Source organism: Lichenostomus cassidix, chromosome 7 (genome assembly GCF_008360975.1).
Source record: "Lichenostomus cassidix isolate B80296 chromosome 7, HeHo_3.0, whole genome shotgun sequence".
Lineage (NCBI taxonomy): Eukaryota > Metazoa > Chordata > Aves > Passeriformes > Meliphagidae > Lichenostomus > Lichenostomus cassidix.
This window is the reverse complement of record NC_139488.1, coordinates 32,310,897-32,334,949: the sequence shown is the minus strand read 5'-3', so window position 1 is coordinate 32,334,949 and position 24,053 is coordinate 32,310,897. Positions and strand designations below refer to the sequence as shown.

Sequence of the window (24,053 nt, the reverse complement as noted above, 5' to 3'; positions counted from 1 at the left end):
AAACAAAAATTATGGAAACCTGCCTGTGACAGCACAAACATGGCCAGGAGGCTTTGTTGGAGGGGGTAAAACCCCACCCGGGTGTAACATCATTTCTGTGTCACATAACCCGAGGGAACCCAGGTTTGTACCTCCAAGCTGCAGTCCAGAGCCTGAGGAGGTTAATTTTTGAGGAGATTGGTTTTAAAACCCAACTGGGTTATGAGCTGGGGCCAAACCCTCTCCTGATGGCTGGGCAGAGACAGGGGCAGTGTCCCCACGTCTGGAAACCAGAGCTGATGTGTCCAGCCCAGCCAGCACAGTGAGTCTGGCAAGTCTGGCTGCAGCAAATTCATCAGTGCTTTGCTCTGCTGGCTGGGAAACAGGTGGAGAGAGGATGTGACAGAGACAGAAATGATGCTTCAGTTTCTCAGGCAGAAATTGGGGTTTTCACACTTTGAAAATATTAGCTTGCTAAAACATAGTTATAAAAATACAGGTTATTCGTCTTCATTATACCTGGGGTCCAGAAGTGAGGACTGCTCAAAGGAGCACCAGACCTGGAGGCATTTTCCAGGGTCTTCCTCATGGGTCAGTCACACAACATTTCCATGAATGATCCAGGCAGAAAAGGAAGATTGTGGTGATAAAAATGTGCTGATGCCCCAAACCCAGGGGATGCCTTCAGTACAGAGGAGAACTGGGATATGATACTGAGAGGCATGGAGGTCTTTGAGAGGTGAAAGTACAATTTGGGATGGCACAGGGCAACAGGTGAGGAACTGGAGTTTGTCTGTGGTGCCACAGTGATACAACCAGGGGCAAAAGGCAAGGGGGATGCTAAGATGTATCAGGTGGTAGATGTACTTCCCATGAAAATACAGCAGAGTGTAGTAATTTCTGATTTATTTGAGGGCAATTTAGTCAACCTGGGCTACAGAGGAGCTTTCCCCCAGATACTGACACCAGCATGACCCTCCCCCAGGCACTGTGAGTGTTCCCAGCTTTCCTCACTCAAATTCTTCCTGCAGTCCCACAGGTCTCCCCTGAGCTCATGATGGATACAGTGAGCAGGGTGGAATCCTCTCTGGCTTTGTACTCTGGTTTTACACAATTCACAGAATGTGCAGTGCTCAGCCTGGCAAGATCTTTTGTAAGGGCTTGGGGCAGAAAGTTAATGGAAGCAGCTCACTCCTGCTTTCCTGGCAGGGAAAATCCAGAGGAGCTCTGCAGCCTCCCAGGCACTCCCAGAGATCCATTCTGAATCCCTCAGCTCCAGACACTTTCTCCAGTTAGACAATAAGGGAATGAGATTGGTTAGACCTTTTTGGATTCCAGGGCACCAAATCTGGCAGCTCCAGGAGGTGGAAGAGAGAAACAAAAGGCCCAGGGGAGGCAAAACTGGAGCAGTGGCATTACAAACCCACTGCAATCGTGACAAGAACTCATTTGCTGATTACAGCTGACATGGGAACCACCCGTTTTCTACTTTTTGCTAGAAAAACTCTTTCCAATACCATCCTACACACAAAACTTTCAATTTGCCACCAGCTGCTGCACAGGTGACACAGAGCAAGGCACTTGCAGTTCCTGGGCAGTCAAGGAGTAAAGACAAAGCTCATAATCTCATGTGTTAACTCAAAACCCTTGGGGAGAGTTTGCCATCAGCCTGCCCTGCTGGTATCTGCATAAGGTGTTTTATTTATTACTGCTGCTAATCCCCAGCTGGGCAAACAGAGCCACACAGCAGTCAAGTGAGGGAGTCCTGCAGGGAAAAGGAAGAGGCAGGGGCTCAGCAAATGGTTGCCAGCCCTCCAGCACAGGGACAAAGCCAGCAGCACTCCACCCTGAGAGCCTTCTGGCTGAAGGATGAGCTGTGCAACCCTCTGCCACTCCTCATCAGAGGCAGAATTATGTGTGTTTGTGGTCAAGGTGGTCTATCCTGGGACGTGTATTTCTTAGTCATTGTCACAAGGGCTAATTTATCTCTGGTAATTAGTTTCTGTGCCTTGGAGCAGTGAAGCACAAATAAGCATTTAACATTGATCTATTGCAGCACTTCCCTGGGTAAATGGATGGCTCTGGCGTTGGCTGCTGCTGATGCATCAGTGTCTCTCACCATCAGAGGAGTCACTCGAGCATCAGCTCAGCCACAAGCCAAAAAGCATGTCTGAGCTTTTAAACCCAACTCAGGGAAAGTGTCTTCTCTGAGCTGCTCTGTGAGACAACAGCAGCATTTCCCCCTCCTGCTCTGAGGCACAACCCAAAGTGCTCTGAAAGGGAGTTTATTTCAAAGAAGAACACAGAAATCTGGGGCAGCAGAAATGTCCTTTCCTTCTGTGAACCTCATGATGGCTTAGCTTCAGGCCTCACAGCCACTGAATCACCTGTATGTCCAGCTCAGGACCATAGTCTGCCCTAATTAATTAACTAACCTGTTGCCAGATTTCAAGTAATTTCACATGATTATACATGTTTTCTTTTTAGATGAGCACCCACTCCAACCCAAGCTCATCCATGGGACCACCAGGGAAACAAAAATACATGTGGGCTGGTTTAGCCCCAGGGCTAAATGTCTGGCAAAAAAATGAGCAAAGGAACTGTGGTTTCATTAAAAGAAACTATACCAAGTCATTAGTTGAAAAGAATGGGTGTAGCAGTTAGTCTACATGGAATAGAAACAGAAATAATAACTAAGAAAAGCATTATTATACACAAAGTATACTTAGTGGACTGGTGGACTACAAAATACCCATTAATCTCAAAATAAATTAAAGACAGTAAAATCTGTTAGAGCTAGTATAGTTTTTCACTTAATTAAATGTGTTATTATTATTTGATAGGGACGTGCTTTATTCTGTGATACCTAATTATTTCTCTGGAAAAGTTGCATGTTCATCTTTATAACTGTGAAATTAAAAACAGGCCATAAAGTCTCATTTTAATTGAGAGACTCCTCCAGAATACAGAAAGAAATCTTAATTCAGTGCCCACCACCTGGATGCACTAGGCTGGATACTCTGGCTTTTCTACTACCATATTTAATAAAGTGCAATTTAAAAATTAGTCCTTCCTGCCAGAAGAAGTAGAAGTCTGAGCTGCTTGCAGTGTTCAAAAATTATCCCAGTTCTTTGTCTGAGGTATGAAACTGGGCTGCACAACTTCAAAGTGGTTAATTTTATCATGACCCCAGAACCATGTAGCAGCTGGAAAATAATTTCTCCCCAGCTATTAGCTCCATTGTCCTCATTAAAGATTTTTTTTCTGGTTAAATTGGAAATGGGGAGACTTATAGCTGCTGTTCATGATGACTTTACTGAATCATTTTATAGCAGTGGACAAGTTATAGTGGCCAACATTTAAAATTTGGGTATTTCAGTTTATCCTAGCTTGTTGGGTTTTTTTCAGTAAATCCTAATTTTCAGGTACATTTTCTTTTTTCAAGGCTACAAAAACACTCACTAGCATGTGTGAAAATCAGATCACTAATATGAGTTCCTAAAGTAGAGGTAAGAGCTCAGTGGATAATTTTGGGTGCCCTCATTTGGAGATGGTCTCACCCTTTAGAACCATTTTCTAATTGCAGATCAACAGGAGCTTCCAGCTTTATAAAAGAACCAACATATAAATACATGGTATTAAAAATCTTCTTATCAATACTTCTGACTTTTTTCCTCCCTCTGGGTTTGTTTCAGTCTGACTCCTTCTGCTTCGGTTGAACTTTCACATTTCTTTTCCCCCTTTCTGCCACTTCCTTTCTTGAGATCTCCAAAGCACAGGAAAAAGCAGCAAAAAAATGTCACAGTTGGGCTTCCAAGCCTGTGGTATAAAGAGAGTCACAATTAAACAAAACCAATTGAGGGCCTGGTGCACTGATGAATAAAACATGCTTTGATAAAAGAATGTGCCTGAGTGCAAAGTGTCATTATAACACAGCTTGGGTGGAAAAAGGATTCTTTCCTCAATCCAAATTTCTCAGAGCCAGAAGAGACTTTTTAGACTACTATTACTGAAATAACCATCAAGGTGTTCAGCAAGGTAGTTACCCACCTCAAAAATACAGGTTATCAAATGAAACTCCATTTCTAAGTGTTTCAAACAGGGAATTTTCTCAGCTGCAAATTCAAAGGGAAGCGGATGCCTAGGAGCCTTATTATAATTTGAGGAGTTATTAAAGAACAGGATCATCAGGAGAGAGCACAATGGCAGATCAGGTTGAAAAGTACAAACCACTTTATTTTTTCCCCCTGACAAGTCAAATATCAAAATAAATTCACTTCAGGCACATTCCCATCAGTTTTCATCAGCTTCCTCGCACGACTTTTATTGGCACAAATGATCACAGGAAGCAAACTTCACGCTGAAACAGCTCTGCCCACCTCCGAAGGGTAAGTTCATTAGGAAGGATTAATTGGATGAAGGCATTATCTCCTTCCAGAGGTCTTTTTCATGTCACCACTTAATAATGTTCACTCTATTCAAACCAACTCGGGAGTGCAACTTTCTACTGTCACTCTGAATAGGCAAAACACACCCTTTTGTGTCAACTATTTTTATTTCCATTGTAATGAAACAACTGCCCCTTACTAAATGATCAAAAGAAGATAAATGTTACAGCAGAGGACAGAATATGAGGTACAGGAGGTTCAAAGGACACATTAAATCTGCTGGAGTGCCCTGCTTTTGCTCAGGGAACTTCTCTGTGAGCATCTCAGCTCAGATGTACAAGGCAGCCTTGTGCAGAGCTTTGTGCCAGAGCCCTGCAGCACCTGGGACCAACTCCTGCCTTTATCCAAGAGCTTTAGTCACTTTTGGGGCATTGTGAGGCTCTCTGCACATTCAGCACTGAATAACAGCCTGCAGGAGAGATGCAGGAAATCACATCCTTTATAAGAATCTACAGGCGTTGCCTCCTGTCGAAGTCATCTGACACCATCTCTGCTTAGGACTGAGAAGATTCAGAGCGTTTGCATTTGCTGTTGAAGGGGAGAAAAGGAAAGAAAGACCTGCCCTGCCTGTCAGAGGGGTGTTCCTCCATCTCTGCACCCCAGCAGGGACCCCTGAGCCCTGGTGGGAGTGATGGGGGGACTTGCACAGGTGAGAGGTTTGTTGCAGGATTGATGCACTGAGGGCATTTCAGCTGAAAAAAGGCCATTTCTTTCCAAAGAGCAAAAATGCAAACAAGAAGAAAAACCTTTGGTCTGTTCTGCATTCTATCCCAATCCACACATGCTGCAAGAGCTTGAAATGCAATTAATAATGTCAGGCCCTTTTACACTTTTAGAGAAGTTATTTATTATTACTATTGTATTGTCATGACACTTCTCACCTCAGTAATAAAACCCTTTGCTTGCTGGAATGGATCCAGCCTCATGACCTGCCTGAGAGGAAAGGAAGGTTTTAAAGATGGAAAATTAGTTCCAAGCAGGATGAAGTGATCATGGCCAGCCTGGGAAAGCCCACGGCAGGGCTGTGTGCAAATACAGATACCCTGGGAACAGGGGAGGCCCTTGATTACAAAAATGAACTTTCCTTTGCATTCTCAGACTTAACTGTTTCTCTGTTGAATAGCCAAATGAGAGTCTTTGAACAGCAGATTATCTCTGAAATAATTTCTAGCCTGGTTTTGGAACCAGAAGGTGACAGACCAGTCTGCAGTCAGGGTGTACATGAAAGTTGGCCAGATGGTCCTCAAAATTAGAGGAAATTATTAAAAAAAAAACAAAAAAGAGATATCTTCTACCAAGATAAAAAGTAACTGTGGAGAGACACTTTTAAAATAGATTTATCTGTTGCCTATTTTTGCAAAAGACATTGAAAGAAATTAGGGAAATGAATGAGGAAAGGCAAGGAGGAGGGAGGATTGCCTGGATGCAGCCTTTGGCACAGGAGGTCCCCGACCAACAGGTTTCCAAAAGGCAGGAGAGGATGGGGGAAATATAGGAAACATGCAGAATATTGACTATTTGCTATATTCCTTACTTTCCTTCCTTCCCTTGAAAGTACAGGATTCTGGTCGAGGTGATGTTTTTGTCTAAGCCTGAGTGAAATTTTACAAATCCTTATACTTTCCAGGGACTGTTGTGACTCACAAATAAACAAGTCTCCAGTACCAATAAAAAGGCTAATTACGTTCAGAAGCAATTTGTGGCTAAGAGATAGAAATAGAAGATTTATTTAAATTCTCAACAAAACAGGAATGAATTTGGGGACTGTATTTGCTGGGGTTAGGGGGAGAAAAATAAGTTCTCCCATACAGAAAAGCAAAAATTTCCTCTCCAATTAACTCCTTTACCTGGCCTTGTGCTATAGGTTACATTAATGCCCTTAGTTTAAAATTTCAAAGCATCAGAAATCATAAACACTAAGCAGTGGCCCAGGGATAATTTACACAAAGTGCAGAGCAGGGAGGCTCTGGCAGTGCTGGTTTTAAGGCATTTGTAATGGGGTGAGATGCTCCCAGTAAAACACCCAGAGGAGCTCTGTGTCACCTGAGGCTCTGAAGCAAGAAATCTGCATTAACATTGGGCAGGAATTGCAAGGGAGCCAGGATCAAGGCTGGCCACAACCCTGTGTCCTCTGAGCACAGGAGAGTTTTCCTGAATTTGGCTGCTTTGGGATGAGGTTTTGGTCGGGGGATGCTCTGCCAGAGAAGGGAGAGAGGAAGGATGAGGCCTTGGAGAGAAGCTGTCAGAATTACAGAAGTTCAAGAAGGATTTCCAGAGCAAAACTGATATTTTTGACATTGCTATTTTTATGTATAAAAGCTAGCCCTGGTACAAGAGGGGGTAAGTCTAGGTGAATAATTTTGAGTCTGAAGGTTATTCATGGGTGTGTTGTTTGATTCTCCAGTGTTAATTCTGCTCTGTGTTGCATCATAGGAGTCACAAGCACTTCACTGCATCCCAAAATGGATAAGAAATACATAAAATTAGAGAACAACCTATAGTTGATAGTGAATAATGGAGAACACCTATGAATTAAATTTTTAAACCTGTAGAACCTTTTTCTGAATTTCCTTAAATAACACCCCCTTTCCCCAAATAAAAAGTGACATGATCTGCACCAGCATGACAAACCAAAGTCACCATTTACCTACATGGAAACATCTGTAAATCATGTGGGGTCTTTGTTCTAAACTGCAAGTGTATTAGCCCTTTCCAGAAATAATAACATCAAGACATTTCCCTTCTGGATGAGCATTTTTGATATTTTTTTAAAGTAAAACCACTCTCAGTCAGGGAAGCACTGCAAAGTGTTTGCAAAAGCAAGGGGCTGGTTTTGTCAGAGGGAGGCCAATGGCAAAGTGCCCATAGAGTTAAATCCTAAAGAAAACAGCCACCAGAGCAATGAGCTGTAATCTTCCTTAATCCATAGTATCAGCTGTTGACAGATACATCCAGAGTGATTAATAGGATGCTAAAAAAGGTTAACAAAGCAGTAGGGACTTAGGGACTGCTCTGAAAATTTCCTTATCACGTTTATAAATTCACCAGAGGTGCCATCATTACAATGGATGACAAAACATATGTTTTCTCTACCAATTTGCTGGCAGGTCTAATCGAAAGTGTCATCAGAGCATCGGGAAGTGGGGAGTGAAAATGAAACTCCTGTTCTGCTCTTCCCTGGTCCTTCTCAGAGAGGAGGAGAAGAGCCCCACTGGGATTCTGCCATCTCACATGTTCCACAAACCCTCCTCAGGCACAAGATCTTTCCAGCTGGAGCTTCTACTCCAAACGTTTATCTTGGAGGGATTTGGTTCTTTCTTTACTTATTTGTTGTCAACAAGGAATTAAAGGAGAATGGAGGATGAACAACACATTTTCTGCCTAAGAGGACTTTCACCATCTAGCAAGATTTAGGTTTCCCTTGCTTCAGTAAAGGAGTGGAGTGACTGCAAGGAGCGATGCTCCATAATAGAGGTATTTTTAGACTTGGATTAGATATTCACCCTCAGTCTTCAAAAAAATTAGGTTAAAAAGAAGGCTGATAAACTCCATATTCGAGCTATGACCAAGAGATTATTATTCCTACAAAGGCCTCTGTAAACTCCAGAAAGGTGAGTACAATCCTACATATATGATATAAGCCTCAACAGATTTCTGGGGGCAAATATTGAAGGAGGAGGAAAAAAAGTTTAGCCTCTTTTTGTTTGCCCCCTATTGAGATTAGGTTTAATCTTTTCAGTATATGCTCCAATATTTTACTGAACTTGTTTTTAATGAGATTATTCAGAAATCAGCTACTAGATTTTGCAGTTCCTTTGCTACCTTCACTCCCCTGATGATATTCATGAGTAGAGAAGCCTTAACACTTCAAAGGCAAACCACTCAGCCCCCAAGACTGTGTACAGACCCAGTAAAACTAAAATTATCCATCCTTGAAGTTGTAAAGAGCTGCTTTCTGTAACTCCTTTTTAGGGGACTGCAACACACAACCAGAGCTGTGCATTAAAATGGGTGTACAATGAACTGGAAATGAAGATAAAATCTGCAACTACTCCATGTGAAACTATCCAGTTTGGGTTTTGCAGGCATTGATTCTGCTGCAGAGAACACAGGGCATCTTACTGTGTGGTTATCTGCAAAAGCTTTCTGTTTGGACTGGAACAAAGTGTCCTGGTGATGGAGAGGCAAAGCTCCCTCTGGGACACATGGACCAGCTCCTCACTGACTGGGAACTGCCATGAAACTCATCATGGACTGAGCTCAGCAGGGCTAATTTGGCTCAAAGCTAAAGCAGAAGCAGCCTCTGACTCCTGCCATTCCCTTCCTTGTGTTTCCCTCCCCAGGAGCTGTCACTCCTGGTTCTCTGTCTGCAAACCCAGGCTCCAGAGGCATCTGCAAGCTCCAGAAGAGCTGCAGCACCTCAGCTGTCGGGTGGGAGAGAAAAACCCAACCCAAAAGCAGACATTTTGCATCCTTTGTGGCACCTGTGCTGTGCCACTGTGACTTTTTTACAAACCAGAGCCCAGAACCAGAGCCAGAGCCCATGACTGCAGCAGAAAAACAGTGTGTTCCCCAGCTGGTGAGATCAGGATGCAATGAGCCAGCAAAGGGAGCTGAATGCATTTATCTGCCTGACTGTTTGGTTCTGCTTCTTCAGCTCAGCATTTCCCGTGTTTTGGGAGGTGGATTTATTCTGCTGGCTGCTGCAGCCCTCTCGTGGCCACACTGCTGGTGCTGGGAAAGCAGTCTGACATTCTGTGTGGGAGGAGAGCAGCTTTTAGGAAAAGAAACAAATAGTTATTAAACAGCATGTTCACCGAAGAATAAATATATAAATAAATAGAACAGACACTTAGGATGCTATTTATTCCAGGTGCACAAGCAGAGTTGTTGATAAATTACTTGCTTTTGAAGAATCAAAGGAAAAACTACATAAAAAGCATTAAGCAGCTGTGGTTTTAATGGGGTGCCCTGTTTCATCTCCCCAGCCTGTCACTAAACACTCTGCTTTGAAGTGCTCCTTTTCTTTTGCACATTGATTTACCATGGTGTGGGTATATTTTGTGCTCACAGCTGGGTCTTGCTGAATATTTCTTTATGGGGAAAGTGGCTATCTGCTCAGGAAACTCCAAGGAGGGGTGGAAAACCTCTTGGGTTGGGGAAGATCTGGGGAAATCTGCGTTGTGCCAAATTTCTGCACAGACTAACAGGTAGGTTTTTCTTTGAAGCTTGAAAAGCAAGCCTGGTTTTTGGTACCTTTTGTTTTTCCTCTTAATCTACCAGGGTGAGACAGAGACATGGTTACTGATTGGAAACAAACCATGGGAATTCCTGGTGGAAGGAGAGCACTGACGGGAGCAGTGCTGAGAGCTTGTCCAGCAGCCCTGCTGTTCACTCCCTGCCCAGTGCTGGGAGCCACAACCAGCAAAGGAGATGCCTATGGAATGAACAATGGATGGATCAAAGGGAAAGCTTGTGCACAGGTACAGGGTGCTCTGGAGGAGGCTGCCCAGTTTGGATTGATGTTTCTTGAACTGACAACAATACCACTTGCAGGCCAGGGTGCTTCATTCCTGCCAAAGAGATGATACTATGCTACTGCTTTCCAATTTTTTTGTTCATTTTTTTTTCCCACACAATAGTTTCGGGAGAAATGGCTGCATTTCAAAAAGATATGATAAAAACCAAACCTAAAAAAACCTGAAAAAACTAAGGACAGAATGGATCCATTTGATCCATACCAGACTTACACAAAACCCTTAATGCTTCCATAAAATGGTACTTTGCATCTCTTTTGTTTTTAACTAAATAACCTCTTCATTTTCTGTAAGCCCACATGTGCAGAACCAGATGTGACTTTTTTTTGGTTTAAGATCACTTTTATTTCATATGGAGACAAACAGTAGTAAGAAAGTAACAAAATTAATATCTGCCTGAAAGAGCACAGGGCAAGTATCATCCTGGGTACTGAGATATTCTCCAAACAAAAAGGCTGATAAATTTTTAAGACATGTCTATATTGCGAGACGCTGAGAGACTGGGGGCAGTGAATGCCTGTGCTGATAAAACCATGTGAAACAGCCTAGTGCAGAGCAACTCAGAGCTCAGGCTGGGTGCAGTGGCATTACCTGGGTGCAAAGCAGCAGGGACACCTTGCTGGTTTTGCACAGATGGAAGCAGTGGTGCACCAAGGGCTGCCACCCCCTCCCGGGTGGTACAGACACGTCTGTAGGTGTGCAAACACGCTGGCTGCATCAAGTCCCAGCGAAAGCACGGGCAGGATGCACACTGTTAAAAAACAAGCCCAGCTAGGCTTTTAGTGAGATGGAGCTCTTTGCTTTCTGGAGAATACTCTCCTAGGGATGGGCTGAGCAGCCAGGGTGAGACCTTGGCGCTGCTGGCCTCGCTGGGTCCCAGAGCTCATCCCAGGACAGGGGATGCTGCAGCTCACCCATCCTCTCCTTTTCCCTGCCATCCCCTCCTTCCCATCCACACCTCCCCGTGCCTGCAGCGCCCCAAACACCCAGCCCAGCTCGCCCTGCTGCGGCTCTAGGACTCCACGACGATCATGCTGAGGTTGTTGCTGAAGATGACCCTGCCGTCCCTGGTGCTGCTGCACTCGGGCTGGCACAGAGCCTCCCGCAGCCGCCGCCGCAGGGCCGGCGGGGCAGTGCCCTGGAAGTTCTTGGTGCCCGTCAGGAAATCCAGCATGCGGCCGCCCACCGCGTCGCCCTCGATGAAGCACTCGGTGATGTCCCAGCCCGAGGGCAGCTCGAACACGCGGTGCTCCACGCCCAGCCGCTGCAGCACCTCGGTGATGCCGCCGCAGGTGATGTAGTGGCCGCGGTCGGTGGCGGGCAGGCAGTCCCGGTGCTTCTTCCACAGGCTGGCCCAGCCGCTGCTGTCTGCGGGACAGCGGGCAGGGTTACTCTGCAAAGCCGAGGTGGTCAAACAGCAGCTAAAGCCACTAGGAAATGGGATGGGAAAGGTGCCTCGCTGCCGGAGCAGACCTTGGTGGGAGCAGGAGGAGAGCTTTCCCCTGCTTGGGTCTGCTTAGGAATATCTGCACCTCATAAAGCTCTGGTCTCCATCAGCCCTCCCTCCAAAACTCTCCTGTTTCAGGGAAACCCCCAGGAGAAGGTCTCCAGCACGGAATTTGCCCAGAAGGAGTGGGCTACCAACAGGGATACCAACACACTGAGCCTGAGCATCCCTGCCCTCTGTCAGTGTCCCCTGCCAAAGCAGTGCAAGTGTTGTCACACATCAAACCTCAATTTTAAATGCACACTGAAGAATACATACCTTGACAAATAGCCCCAAATAGCAAGGGAAACAGCCTACAGGCAATGTGAGAGGCAGTTTTAATGGGGAACATGGGAATTTGTGCTTTATCCACCACACCATGAGACAGGGATCCATGAATGGCACAAGGGATCAAACACTGTTTTTTTATATAAGTGCTGTCATGTTGCAAGTACCTCTTTTTTCCCATCCTACCATCAAGCCTGTAGCTCTTGGCAGCATCTCTTGTCCTGCTGAGGTCTGGGCCATTGCTGTGCAGAGGTAAGAGCCCCAAAAATGTGTCCACACAGAGCTCAAATTGTGTTTTTACAGTGCTGATTACACCATGAGGAAGGATTGACCCTCATTCACCAACAGCCACTCCTCCCTTACCACATCTATTTCATAAGTAGGGAATCAAGAGCACAAGGGCTATGCCTAAGTGGCCCCATCAGACACTGGAGTCCAAAGCAAAGCCCAAAATTGCATGTTCCATATGAAATCCAGCATTTGCTTTAGTTATTTACTATAGAACAAGCACTACTGACATCCCCAGATAAATATTTGTGGCTCTCAAAATTCAAAGCTTGTCAGAACTCCAGCAGTGAAACAAAAAATGCAAGGCCTCCCTTACCTGATAAAATTATGATCAGAAGTTTACCATGATGGTCGAGGCAGCTGTGGAAAAACTTGATAGTACTGGGGATATCCTCCACACGGTACAGCATCTAGAAGAGACAGTGACACACAGCCATTATTCCTCCTCCACAGTGAAATGACCCTCCAAAGGCTGTCTTTGGAGGTGTTTTAAATTGTGTCCCAGCCTTTCTTGATTGTGCATGCACATTTAGGGACACCTCACAGGCCTGAGCATTGGCAGCTTTGGTGTTTGTAGAGCTTCTGCAGAAGTTATTGCTATGGGAGAGCTGTGATAAGCCCTGATCCCCTTCAATTGAAGCATACAGCAGAACTGAAGGGAGCAGTTAAAGCCAATAATGCCATGTTAAAGCAGTGTCCATCACCTGGATCATATGGATGAAATCAAATTTCTTATGTGTGCCTTTCTCTTTCACCTGCTGTTCATACTCCAGGGAAGTGAGCTGGTGCCAAATAAAAGAAACATTCTGCAGGTCTGAAGCTTGATTCACCAGCTCTGTTTCAAAAAGTAGGAGAAAACCATGAATTTCACAAAACAGCAGAAAAACTCATCATTCAAATGGCTGGTCCTTGCTATAAGCCAGGCAGGAATTGTAGCCTTACCTTTGTAAGCTGCCACGTGCTGTGGGTTGGGCTCCACAATTTCATTGTCAATAAAGACCCCTGGGTGCACAGCCTGCAGTATCCTGATCATTTTCAGATCCTGCTCACCTATTCAACAGACACAAATTCACTCCTTTAGAAAGCAGGTAAACATGATGGAAGGATGACAGTGCCACACTGCTGCCAGGGAATCCCCCAGCACAAGGGAGGCATGTTCTGCTTTGTGTCTCCTGCAGTGGCACAGCCTGGTGACACTCTTTCCATGGTGTCAGAGGAGAGGTACAGAGGAGCCTGAGAGCAAGGCAGAGACAAGCAGCAGCACAGAAACCTGCTGGTGGCAATACCCTGGGCTGTGGGACAGACAGATCAAAAGAATCACAGCTCACCATTTAATCAAATAACCATGAATAATGAGTTTTCAACAACCCCACAAAGTTTTACTGGGAGCACAGAGGCAGCTGACACAGCTGTGTGACTCCAGCATGCACAGGAGGATCCATGGCTCTGGGGATCTGTCACAGGGACACAGTGGCTGCAGGGACACAGCTCTGAGACCTGGGGAGCTGCATCAAAGGGAAAAGACCCAGTGACATGCAGTATCCTGGATCCTCCCTCTCTGGGGATTGTCCACATGGTGTCAGCCCTGGGTGTCAAATAGTTAATGGTTATCTTGGAAATACAAGTAGAAACTCAAGTATTTGTGTGGAGATGCCCTGCAAATGTAGCTATGGGTGCTCCTGTGTTGCTGTGTAAGCTCTGGAGGAGCAAGCACAGTCTGTCCTCCTATTCTAGGAAATTTCCAGCCTCTTCTGAGGTGATGCAGCTCACACTGCTAACTTCCCAGAAATGCCATGATATTCCAAGTGAATGAGTCCCCCATGTTCACTTGAAACTATGTAAATAGACAGCAGATGAGACCACCCTGATGGGACCTCTGCAAGAATCCTGTCTGTAGCTGATGGAGTGGCCTAAAAATAGCCCTGTCCTTGCAAATGTCACACAGAGAGGTCCTGATACGAGACACTGCATCCTTCCTGCTCTCTCAGCTGATGGAGCCACGGCAAGAGCAGTCATCTTTGGCAGGTGCTGCAGTAAATTGAATTCAAGGAGGGAAATATCAGCCATGCCAGCACTGCAGGGACATCTGAGGAAGGATGAGTCTTTTGAAATTGGAGAAGAAATACCCCAGGCCTGTGAGGAACGCAGGGCAGGGCTGGCCAAAGGCTGGAGGGAAGAGGCTGTGGCTGCATGCCTTGAAGGCACTGCAGGGACCAATACTGCTGGCAAGAAGGAAGATCCCTATAGCAGGCAAATGAATGGTTTGTGACAGTCCTACAGTTTGGAAGTGCCTGGTTTGGGCAGCAGCAGCCCTTGGAGGTGCTGACCTGAGCTCCCTGCAGGCTGGGGGAGCCCAGAGGCAGAGCATTGCTGTGCCCTGGAGCCACTGATGGAGGCAAATGGGTACAGCAAGTGGATATCTTAAAAGCTGCTTGGGTTTGGGGTTTGTTTTCACTCCATCTCCATAAAATTCCTTAATCCACTCTTTGCACTATCAGGGAATAACATCTTCAACCAGAGTCTGCAAAAACAAGCAGTAAAACACAGCACTCTCAGGCAGGAATTTCCCTGCTGCAGTTGCCCTGCCAGCTACAATCCTCCAGCACTGCCCACAGCAGGGCTGGACAGGACTGGAACCTCTCTGCAACTGGGAAATTCCAGCCCAGAGTTGAACCAGCCATGGGAAAACATGGGGTGAGTGAGCAAACGTGATTTGGACCACACCACAGGCTTTCAGGATGTGGAGTCAGCCACTAATCCCCAATAATATTTTCATCAACTAAACTAATTCTGGGGGCTCTGTGAAACCAGAGTCCACCTCTGAAAAGGTCAGGGATCAGATATAACCTTTTGCTCTGTGCCATCCCAGCTCACTCCCTGCCCAGCCCCAGAAGTTCAGCTCTCACAGCCATGGGAGGAGCAGTTCTGTACCCTTGGCATCTGTAAGGGGCACTTACCCAGGAAATATAGGAAATTTTACAGGTTTTATTTTTCCATTAAAACCTCTTCTGAAGAGGACATAAGGAAAATTAAGGACGATGCTAAAAGTTCATTTTCCCCTTGTGCTTTCGTAGAGTCAGAATTTCTGTTTTATATTACTTAATGAAAACAGAGGGTAATTGAGAACTGAATGATTTCTTCCTGCTTGGTTTCTCATATGCTCCAACATATTCCCAGTTGGAGAAAACAATCAAATGCTAATTTTCTCTTACTCAGGAAAACAAAACCAAAAAAAGTGAGAAAAATACTTTAATTTGAAAGTATTAGCACTTAAAATTCAGCTGAAAATACTTTTCAAAGCAGAAGTAAACTCTGACAAATCAAACTGCTGCTTCTTTTCTCTGCTCTTTATTTTCTCCCAGTTTCCCTAGGAGCAAAGTTGGCTGCTTCACCACTTTTTTGTTTTGTTGTTTTGGCATTTTTTTTAAACACAAATGCATTTAGAATAGCTTTAAAGCTGTTTTTCCAAAGGATGGGTTTCTCTCTGGGGAAAAATATCATTTGCAGTTAAACCCTGCTTATCACTGGGTAAAAGCACAGCAGTAACAAAGAAACATGGCTTGAAAAAGCTGATGCAGTCCATGCTAATTGTTGTGGCCAGGTGGTTTTGCAGTACTGGGAGCAGGGCACTGCCCAGCCTTGGCCTCTGGGATCCCTAAAAGCAAAGCAAAAGGAGAGATCCCCTCATGGGGATAGCCTAAGGCAGGATTTGGGGTGGAAAAGGCCTCTGTGATGTCTCTAATTCTCTCCAACAAGGTTTGAAGATGCTCTTGTGCCTAACCAGAAGGAGGAGTCATTACATTGAGGCAAATAAAGTCAGGTGAGTCACCAAGAGGCAGAAACCAAGCTAAAATCACACATGTCTCACTGCCCAGAAAGGTTTGAGCAGCAGTGTTTGAGAAGGGAGATGGAGAGGGAAGGAAGGCAAGGAGCACTGCTCTCATCTTGGCTCCAGTCTTTTTCTGCCCTTCTCTGCTTTAATGAGAAATGCAGTCATTGATGCCTGAGTAGTTCTCCTCATTGCCCAATATTTCAATTTCTCCTTCTGCTCCCCACAGGGACCCCCCAGCACCACACTCTCACCTGTGCCACTCCCAACTCCCAGAACGTTGATGGTCGATTTCCCAGGGCCGAGACTGAAAGGATAAATACACATTGTTTAACCACACTGTGTCACACGACTTCATGGTTTCATTCTTACTGCTTGGATGACACACCAGCCTGATAATTTTCATGTAATGCCCATGAATTGGGAGAGAAATTTGAGAGTACCAGACAGAGCCCAGCCGGATCAGCCAGCTCATATTTCAAAGCACAGTGGGCACCAGGGTGTAGAGTTCCTCAACCTTTGCCAAGGAGTTCTCTTCAGACTGTGGTTGGCACTGTGCAAAAAGGGCTCTGGGAACCCCAGGGCAAAGGGCTGGACCTGCTGGGATGGCACTGCTGGGGAAGGAGGGACAAGGTGAGCCAGGGAAAACCTCTGCACTCTCTGGAGAAAATATTTGGTATAGATACCCAGAAAATATATAACCATCAGGCTATCCAGGTGATTGGAAATCATCTCTTATCAACATTCATCTTGGCTTGAAATTGGGAGGAGGGTCAGGATCTTCAATAATTTTTATCTTAGAAAAAGCACTTGTTAAAAGACTCCAGCCACACACCTAGCAGAATATTTAATAAGAGCCATGCTCTGACATGATTTGTGGCCTTACTGTGCTCTCAGGCATGGACTGTGCCAGGGGATTGAGTTTCCCAAACACAGGAGACACCACAGCAATGATTTCCCAGGCGTGGGATGAGTAGCAAATCCACAATCCACAACCAGCATCATAGAAAAAGCCACAATGTTCTGCAGGATTTAAATTCACAAGCAAAATTTCTTCATACAATCTTTAATTATTATTATTTTTTGCTTATTTTATGTATGTTTATCTGATCTGTAGAATAAAAATCTGCCTGCCTAAACTTTTTTTCTCAGTGGAGAATACAGTTCCTATAACACCCAAAAATTACCCAGACTTGAAAGGGCTTTCATGTGGCTTGGATCTAGGCTGTTCTGAAGCTATCTGCAGTTATCCAGTCTTAAGATATTACATCAATACTTTACAAAACTGATTATCATTCGGTACTTAAGCAATGCAAATCGACTTAGGATAGAAATAAGGACGTCTTAGGGGATTGGGAAAACTGAGAATTAGCCACTAGGAGAGAATTAGTGATGTGTTTCTGTTTGGATGGATGTGATGAAGTCCCAAAAGCCGGGAGAGAGCACAAGAGGGCTTTCTTTTGGAAAAAAACAAACAACCAAAAAAAAGTAAACTTAATCCTTAGAAAATCAGCTAATGAAAAGAGATGGGCATGAGAATGAGGTTTTGATTCTTTCCTTAACATAAGCTGAGAGGCAGCACAGTGTATTAGTTGAAACAGCATGTACTGTGGAGTCATTAAATGAAATATCCTTAAAACCACAATTAGGGGGCTTAAAACTGCATTAAAAGTTCATTCCTGCCCCCAAAAATCCTTAAACACTCTACTGCCCTCCCAGGATGGCTTTCCCACCTGGGTGGAAGTGCTCCTTACCCAGCCGCGATGTTGGGCATTTGCTCCTTGTTGAACTCATCCATGCACTGGTGCTCTGTTGAGTGATCCAAGAAGGACTTAAAGGCCTCCACATACTCCTCAGCTGTGAGGCTTCTCATGGCAGGGATCATGTAGAGCTCTTGGGAAACAAACATGGATTGCACATTAGTGGCTCCGAGGTCACAGCGCTTACCTCGTGGGAGGAACTCAACCCAACCCAACAGCAGCCAGAGATTTGGGGAGATGATGGAGAGGATGCCCTTTCCAACCTGTTCACACTCAGGCTTCAGAAATTATTCTAGGGTACCCGTTGACATCAGCTTGTTTGTTAAGTGACTCATCATTACAGGTCAGCCTGGGGAAAATGCCTCCAAAATGCTGAAGCCAGATGTGGGGCTCTGCTTGCAGGAAGGGCCAACACTGGAGGGGTTTTTCTGGAAGACTAAAGAGGAGGTGAAGGGAATCCCACAGCAGGTCTGAACCTGGGGACTGTCACTTGTGCCTGTGCTGGACAGTGTGAGTGGGATGGGCAGCTCTGGGCACACTGCCCAGGAGGGCTGATGCTCCACAAACCCTGCTGCCTGCAGCTGAAACACAAACAGTCAGCCCTGTGCATCTCATCTGTGACTCTCACCAGCATGGCACTGAAATGGGCTGCCAGGGAGGTGAATTCCCTGCTGGGAACTGCAGCTCATGGCCAGGAGGGCAACTTGTGGCAAAATGTTTCATCTGAATGTTCAAATGTGCATGGCTGACACCAAGATTTGTCTCTCTGAGCCAAAACCAAGGGATACTCAAGGGGTTGCAGGGGATTATTGCAAAGTCTCCCTTCCTTGCTGTCCCATCCTAAAGACAGGGCTGTTCCCAGGCCACAAGCTCTGGCCAGCAGTTCAGGGCTGAGGAGCAATGGCAGGACTAAATCTGAGGCTTGTGAGAAGATGCCCTGCAGCTCTGGGTCTGTCTCAGGCTGCAGGAGGAAGGCACTCGTAGTGCAGCCTCCACCCCCAAAATCAATGCTGAAAAGGCATCATTCAATGGGAAAAAAATCAGCTTTTCCTCCTAAATAACATGAGGATGAACATCTTCATTCTTATTTTTGCCCTTCAGGGAGCTGCTTTTTTATCACCTGCTTTTAGTCACCACTGATAAGAAAATTATATGTATCCCATCCAGGACAGTGCAATCTCAAATTGAATGCCTCTGCTGTTTCCAAAATCACGTCATTGTGCTCCTGGTCCAGCCCTATTGGAGGTAAAGATATCAATGTCTGTCCTCAACACTTTGAACTCTATCCTAACATAAGCCTGAAATCACCTGAATTGCAGTCAGTTTACCATCCTGTTTCTTTTTTCCTTTTTTTTTTTTAAACAATCTCTAACTGCAAAAGAATTAAAACATGTTTGTAGTGATAGCAATCTGAGCGGGAATTTTACTTTAATCTCTTTTTTTCTTTTTTATTTCTCTGAAATACCTGAATTATCGGGTGGAGTTGTCAGAATCTCTGCTTCAAAGTTCATGCTGGGGAAACTATTCCTGTAAGGAAAGTATAGCACTTCAGTTATTTGAAGAACCTGTATGCTTTTTTGAAGCTGCATTGAAAATGCAGAACAAAGGGAAGATGCTCCAGGAAAAACTTTCCTCTCCTGATAATCAATAATTTATTTTGTTCTTTTTTTTACCAGAGAAAGCCAAAAATTCTTTGTATCTGATCATAGTCATAGAATCCCTGAATCCTGGAGTCAATAGAAGAGTTTGGGTTAGAAGGGACCTCCAAACTCATCTTGTTCCAATCCCCTGCCATGGGCAAGGACACCTTCCACTATCCCAGGTTGCTCCAAGCCCTGTCCAACCTGGCCTTGGACACTTCCAGGGATCCAGGGGCAGCCACAGCTGGCCACTGCTCCACTGTGTGTCTGAGATTTTGTACCCTGCAGAACCATTAAACCAGTCAATGCAATTGAAGGCATTAGAGTGACATTTTCCTTTCATTTTCCTTTAACAATGTACCTCATACATAAAACAGGGGTCAGGTGCCACTGGCGAAAGGAAGGGATGAATTTAAATTCACTCACTTCTGCAGAGAAATGTCTGGGATGAGGCTGCCTGTGCAAAGGGAATAGTCACCTCCTGGATAACCACATTTCAGTATCGAGATGCACAGCAATTCTTAGGGCTGAAATCCTGTACAACCTGTGTTTACACACAGCAAGGCTTTGCTGTTAGAAAATGTTTCAGGACAAGCCATCTGAGATAGCAGACCCAGCCCAACTCTCCTCTGCCAAGGTAAAAATCCCAAGTGAAGAAAAACAAGGCAGGAGGTGGGAAAGTAAAGAAGGGAGTGTTGCAGTGGGATTTTGGGATACAAGTATGTAATGACTGTGCTGGCTGTGTAGCAAGGAAGTGGCCACGTGCAAATACTGCTCTGCTTTGGTCAATGAAGGCAAGACTGAGATGACCCAGAAGTCTGGGAGATGCTGGGGCACTGCCAGAGTCCTGCTAGAGCAGCTGATCTCGTCTGAGTTCAGTGCCAAAGCCACGTAACTCTCTTCCATGAGATATGCCAAAGGTCTCTCTTCACCACCTTGACCTCACCTCTCCCCAGGAAAGACTTCTCAGAAGTTCAGCAGGAAGAAGTCAGAGCTCAGCCCACCTCCAGCTTGGCTGCAGGCCAGTCCCTCCAATTTCCACTCAACCCTCTGACCTCTTCCATCTCTGCCTATCAAAGCAGAGGGCTGTTTTGTCCCCTCAGTTGGGTGAACACAGCAAAATGGTTTTCAGAGAAAATCTCCCACTAAAATGCCGAAGGGCAGTGTGGCTTTTCCTGTGCAGACAGGAACAGCTCGGGACACAAACTCCATTTCTGACCGGTCAAATGTTTCCAGCCATGCCAGGAGACCTGCCAGGAGAGCTGGACAGACTTCAGCACAAGCATTCACCAGCACAGATGATGCCAAGATCTCTTCCCTTGGCACTTTTGCCACTTCTCCCCAGGCAGGGCTTAGATTCTAAGGCTGATTAACACTTGTTGTGAAACAGGAATAAGTGGACTTCCTCTAAAATCTGGCTTAAAATCCAGACCAGATCCTAAAATTTGTAAATGCCATTTTGGGCTGGTGCTGCCCACTCCAGGACCCCAACACCCAACAGTAAAACAGAGGCAGGGACTGCCAGGCAGAAGGATGCCCACGGGCAGCTGGTCCTGCCACAGCTCCCAGCTCAGACTGATTCCAGAGTTAGCAAGGTTAAACCTCTTCCCCCCATGACCAGAACTGGCTGTGTTATGGACAGCAGGAGCAGGGAATTCACAGTGTTACTTCAAGTGATGCAGCCCCTTTGAGCTGAAAAAGTTGTTTCTAGGAGCACAGATTGCAAGAGCATCTTCATAACTTATAAACTTCATTATTGCTAAGCTTAGGCTGCGGAGGGGCTAAAGGTGTCCTGCTTAGCCCCCATCCTTCCCAGAACAGGGACACATCTGCTGCTGCTCCCACCTCACCCAGAGGTGACACAGAGACAGCAGGTGGGACAGCACCACCCCATTCCCTGCCCGGCCCACATACCTCTTCACCTCCGGAGCCGGCTCCATCTCCGGGCGGATGCTGTGCAGGGACTCAGGAGCTGGGCTGATGGTCCTGGTCCCGTCCAGCTCGGACTATCTGTCGGTGTCCCGGCAGCTAGGGTGGGGCTGAGGGTCAGCCCGTGCCCTGGGTCAGCATGTCCAGCATGTCCAGCATGTCCGGCTGCACCGCCAGCCCCGGCTCTGCCGACCTGTGGGGACAGACAGCGTCACTGGGGCAGCGACAGGGACAGGGGGAAGGAAACCCGAGCCCCGCGGGGCACTGGCTGTCCGCAGAGGTGACAAAACACACAGAGGGACACTCTGAGACCTCCGAACCTTCGGAGCCTGGGTGCGAGGGGCTGAGGGCTCCGAGGTTTCCGTCCACTTTTTAATGTTCTCTGAGCCCTGCCTCTCCTCCCCGCCCGCGGATCGCTTTCCTGCATCCCTGCCGCGCTGCTGCCCGATGGATGGGGATGCGCTGGGAGATCCCTGCCTGCCCCAGGGAAAACAGGAGCTCACTGGCTCCCCTGAGCAAGCGATTTTCCTGTCTGTGACACTGGGGGAAATGGAGTATTGTGGCAGGACCTCTAGCCATCACTGCAGCCCCCGGGCAGCCTGGCACCCCCTGTCCTGCCCCACAAAAGGACAGCGAGCCCAGCCTGCTCCCACTCTGCTTGTAAATCGCAGGGATTAAAAACATCCAGGGCAGAGATAACACAGCAGAAAGTGCAGTGATCACTGTTCCAAATACAGAAAATCCTGGGTGTTCCCTGCATTTGCATCTAGATCTTTCCCCCTACCTGCACCCCCAGGACTGATGCTCTTTTTGCCTAAAATCTAATAACACAAATGTAAAAAAAATAATTTAAAAAAAAGAAAAAAGAAAAGAAGAAGAAAAATAAAGAGTATTTAGAGACTTTCTATTTCCAAGTGAGGTTTACTGGTGGAAAGAGCAGCATGAGTATCCTCATCACTCCCTTTACCTGAAGACAGCAGGTAGAACAGATTGAGCAGATGACAGACAAAGCCTCCCCCTTGCTGAGACCCCCAGAACACCAACTGCCCCTCACAGATCCCTGAGACCAGGGACCTCAGGTGGAGATGCTTCACCATCAAGTGACCTGCCTTGGTTTATATTGGATTTGGCTTCCAGCTGGATGTATCCACCTTAAGGCAGGTCTGCAGCAGCACGTTGACCTAGAAACACATGCATTGCTACTCTCCAACAAAATATTCAAAATATTCTGAGAAAGAAAAGACAAGAAACTCTTTGCTGTAGGTCTAAAGTGCAGATTTGCCTCCTGGTGCCGTGTGGCCACCTGGGCAGTGATTTTCCATCAGTTAATCCAATCCTTCAGCATTCTCAGCAGAGATGCCATCCCCCAGACACCACCCGTGCACCAGTGGATGAGCCAGCAGTGTCCCAGCAGAACCCCAAGGACCTGGGGACCTCGTATTCCCAACCACCTCTGCCTTGTCCCAGCTCAGCCACCCCTCAGCCCCCATGCCAAAGCCAGGGCTGGACACCCCGCAGATCCCAACAAGAAGCCATACCTCCCCGGAGCACCAGGAGCTGTGCAGAAATGCCCAGCCTGCAGGAGCTGCAGAGCCCTTGGCAACCTCCTTGTACATCCACGGGGCTCCGATCCCCTCCCTGTCCCCCTGTGCCCCCCCGGGCCGCAGAGCCCACGTAGGCACATGGCACACTGAGCCGGCATTAGCCTCCAACAGCAGCCTTTGTTCTGCAGGGCTGCGAACAACAACGGGACATTGTGGGCAGCTGCCCGCTGCGGCAGCTCTTGGCAGCGCGGTGGCTTTGGGGATGTTCCCCGGCCAGCCGTGTTTTCGGGTGCTCTGGCAGCTCGTGACTCAATCCGCTCTCAACTCTGTTTTCCGCACACACTGAAAAAGCTGATTTTTGATCGGCGAGGTGATGGCTAAAGGCAGAGCTGGGCTGCAGGAGGAGGAAAACAAAGTGGCTGTTTCGGGCTGATCCTGCAGAAATAGGTCATTACTCTCCCCATGGCCCTGAGTCCCCCTGAGTGTTTCATTCCATCAGCCCCACAACAAGCCTGGACCTGCATCTCCAGGCGGGAAAGCCTGGGTATTCAGACACCAAATTTCAATGAATTTACCTTCTAAATACAATTCAGCTTTTAGGCTGATGATTGTCAGGAAGGTCCTTGGCATTTTTACAGTGTCCATGCACAGGGTTTGGGACTAGATGGTCTTTAAGGTCCCTTCCAGCCCAAACCAGTCCATGATTCCATGTTTACTACTTTATTTTTTGAGACCCCTCCAGCTCCACCTAGAACAATTAAAGCTCATGTAATGTAACTCTGATTTTCTCGTGAGCAAAGCTTTTCTCTTCTGCAGCAGTTTCCTGTTTTAATGAAAATGTTTTCATCAGTTAGATGTTTTCAGTTTTCCAGACTAATATTCTAAAGAACAGCAGTTGCTGTACTCTCCTAAGTGAAATATTTCATGCAAACATGCTATTCTGCATCAAGCAAGTTCTGGTAGAGAGAAGTATAACCAGCAATTTTTTAGCACCCATTTTCCTGATAGTTAACAACAAGGTTTCTCATTAAAGGAAGAAATTTTGGTTTTCGTTAATCCTTTAATCCTGGGCAGCAGTAGGTGTTGGAGTCTGAGCAACAGTATTTGTCTTTATATGTGTATATAGGATATTTTCCTATGGGAAAAATAACATAATTTCTGATAAACACTAAAAAAAAATGGCACTGCAGAAGCAGCACTCATCCCTCCCTGGGGGCAGCAGCCCTCACTGCTGCTGGACTCCAGGATGTTTCTGTTCAACCTCCCAAAATAACTGAATTATCTATTTCTGGAGATAATTTTTTTTTTTTTTTGAACACAGCCTT

General features: G+C 46.2%; 1 protein-coding gene and 1 long non-coding RNA gene across 4 annotated transcripts; both read right to left on the bottom strand.

The window, feature by feature from the left end:
- Positions 1-2,684: 2,684 nt before the first annotated feature.
- On the bottom strand, positions 2,685-8,720 carry LOC146434918 (uncharacterized). The gene is made up of 2 exons (XR_014853538.1): positions 5,309-8,720; positions 2,685-3,798 (listed from the first exon to the last, which is right to left on the bottom strand). It is a non-coding gene; the product is annotated as an uncharacterized LOC146434918 (long non-coding RNA).
- Positions 8,721-9,274: 554 nt separating this feature from the next.
- LOC146434917 (carnosine N-methyltransferase 2-like) lies at positions 9,275-22,856 on the bottom strand. Of its 3 annotated transcripts, none has more exons than XM_085067124.1 (9): positions 22,723-22,856; positions 21,170-21,377; positions 19,081-19,142; positions 17,610-17,748; positions 16,110-16,162; positions 12,969-13,076; positions 12,731-12,861; positions 12,343-12,436; positions 9,275-11,332 (listed from the first exon to the last, which is right to left on the bottom strand). In XM_085067124.1, exons 2-9 carry the CDS (start codon positions 21,193-21,195, stop codon positions 10,977-10,979), a joined length of 969 nt encoding a protein of 322 aa, XP_084923250.1. In that variant the 5' UTR covers positions 21,196-21,377; positions 22,723-22,856; the 3' UTR covers positions 9,275-10,976. The 3 variants fall into 3 exon arrangements, with proteins under 3 accessions (XP_084923250.1, XP_084923251.1, XP_084923253.1); XM_085067125.1 differs by lacking the exon at positions 22,723-22,856 and adding an exon at positions 21,505-21,527; XM_085067127.1 differs by lacking the exon at positions 19,081-19,142.
- Between the last annotated feature and the right edge of the window lie 1,197 nt (positions 22,857-24,053).

Bases quoted from the DNA above. Each gene is read 5' to 3' on its own strand.
- LOC146434917 (XM_085067124.1), bottom strand. From the start codon at position 21,195: ATGGAGCCGGCTCCGGAGGTGAAGAG. The intron at 17,749-19,080 runs GTATTTCAGAGA...TTGTTTCCCAAG, and splicing joins AACTCCACCCGATAATTCAG to AGCTCTACATGATCCCTGCC. The intron at 11,333-12,342 runs GTAAGGGAGGCC...GCTGTCCCGCAG, and splicing joins TCTGATCATAATTTTATCAG to ACAGCAGCGGCTGGGCCAGC.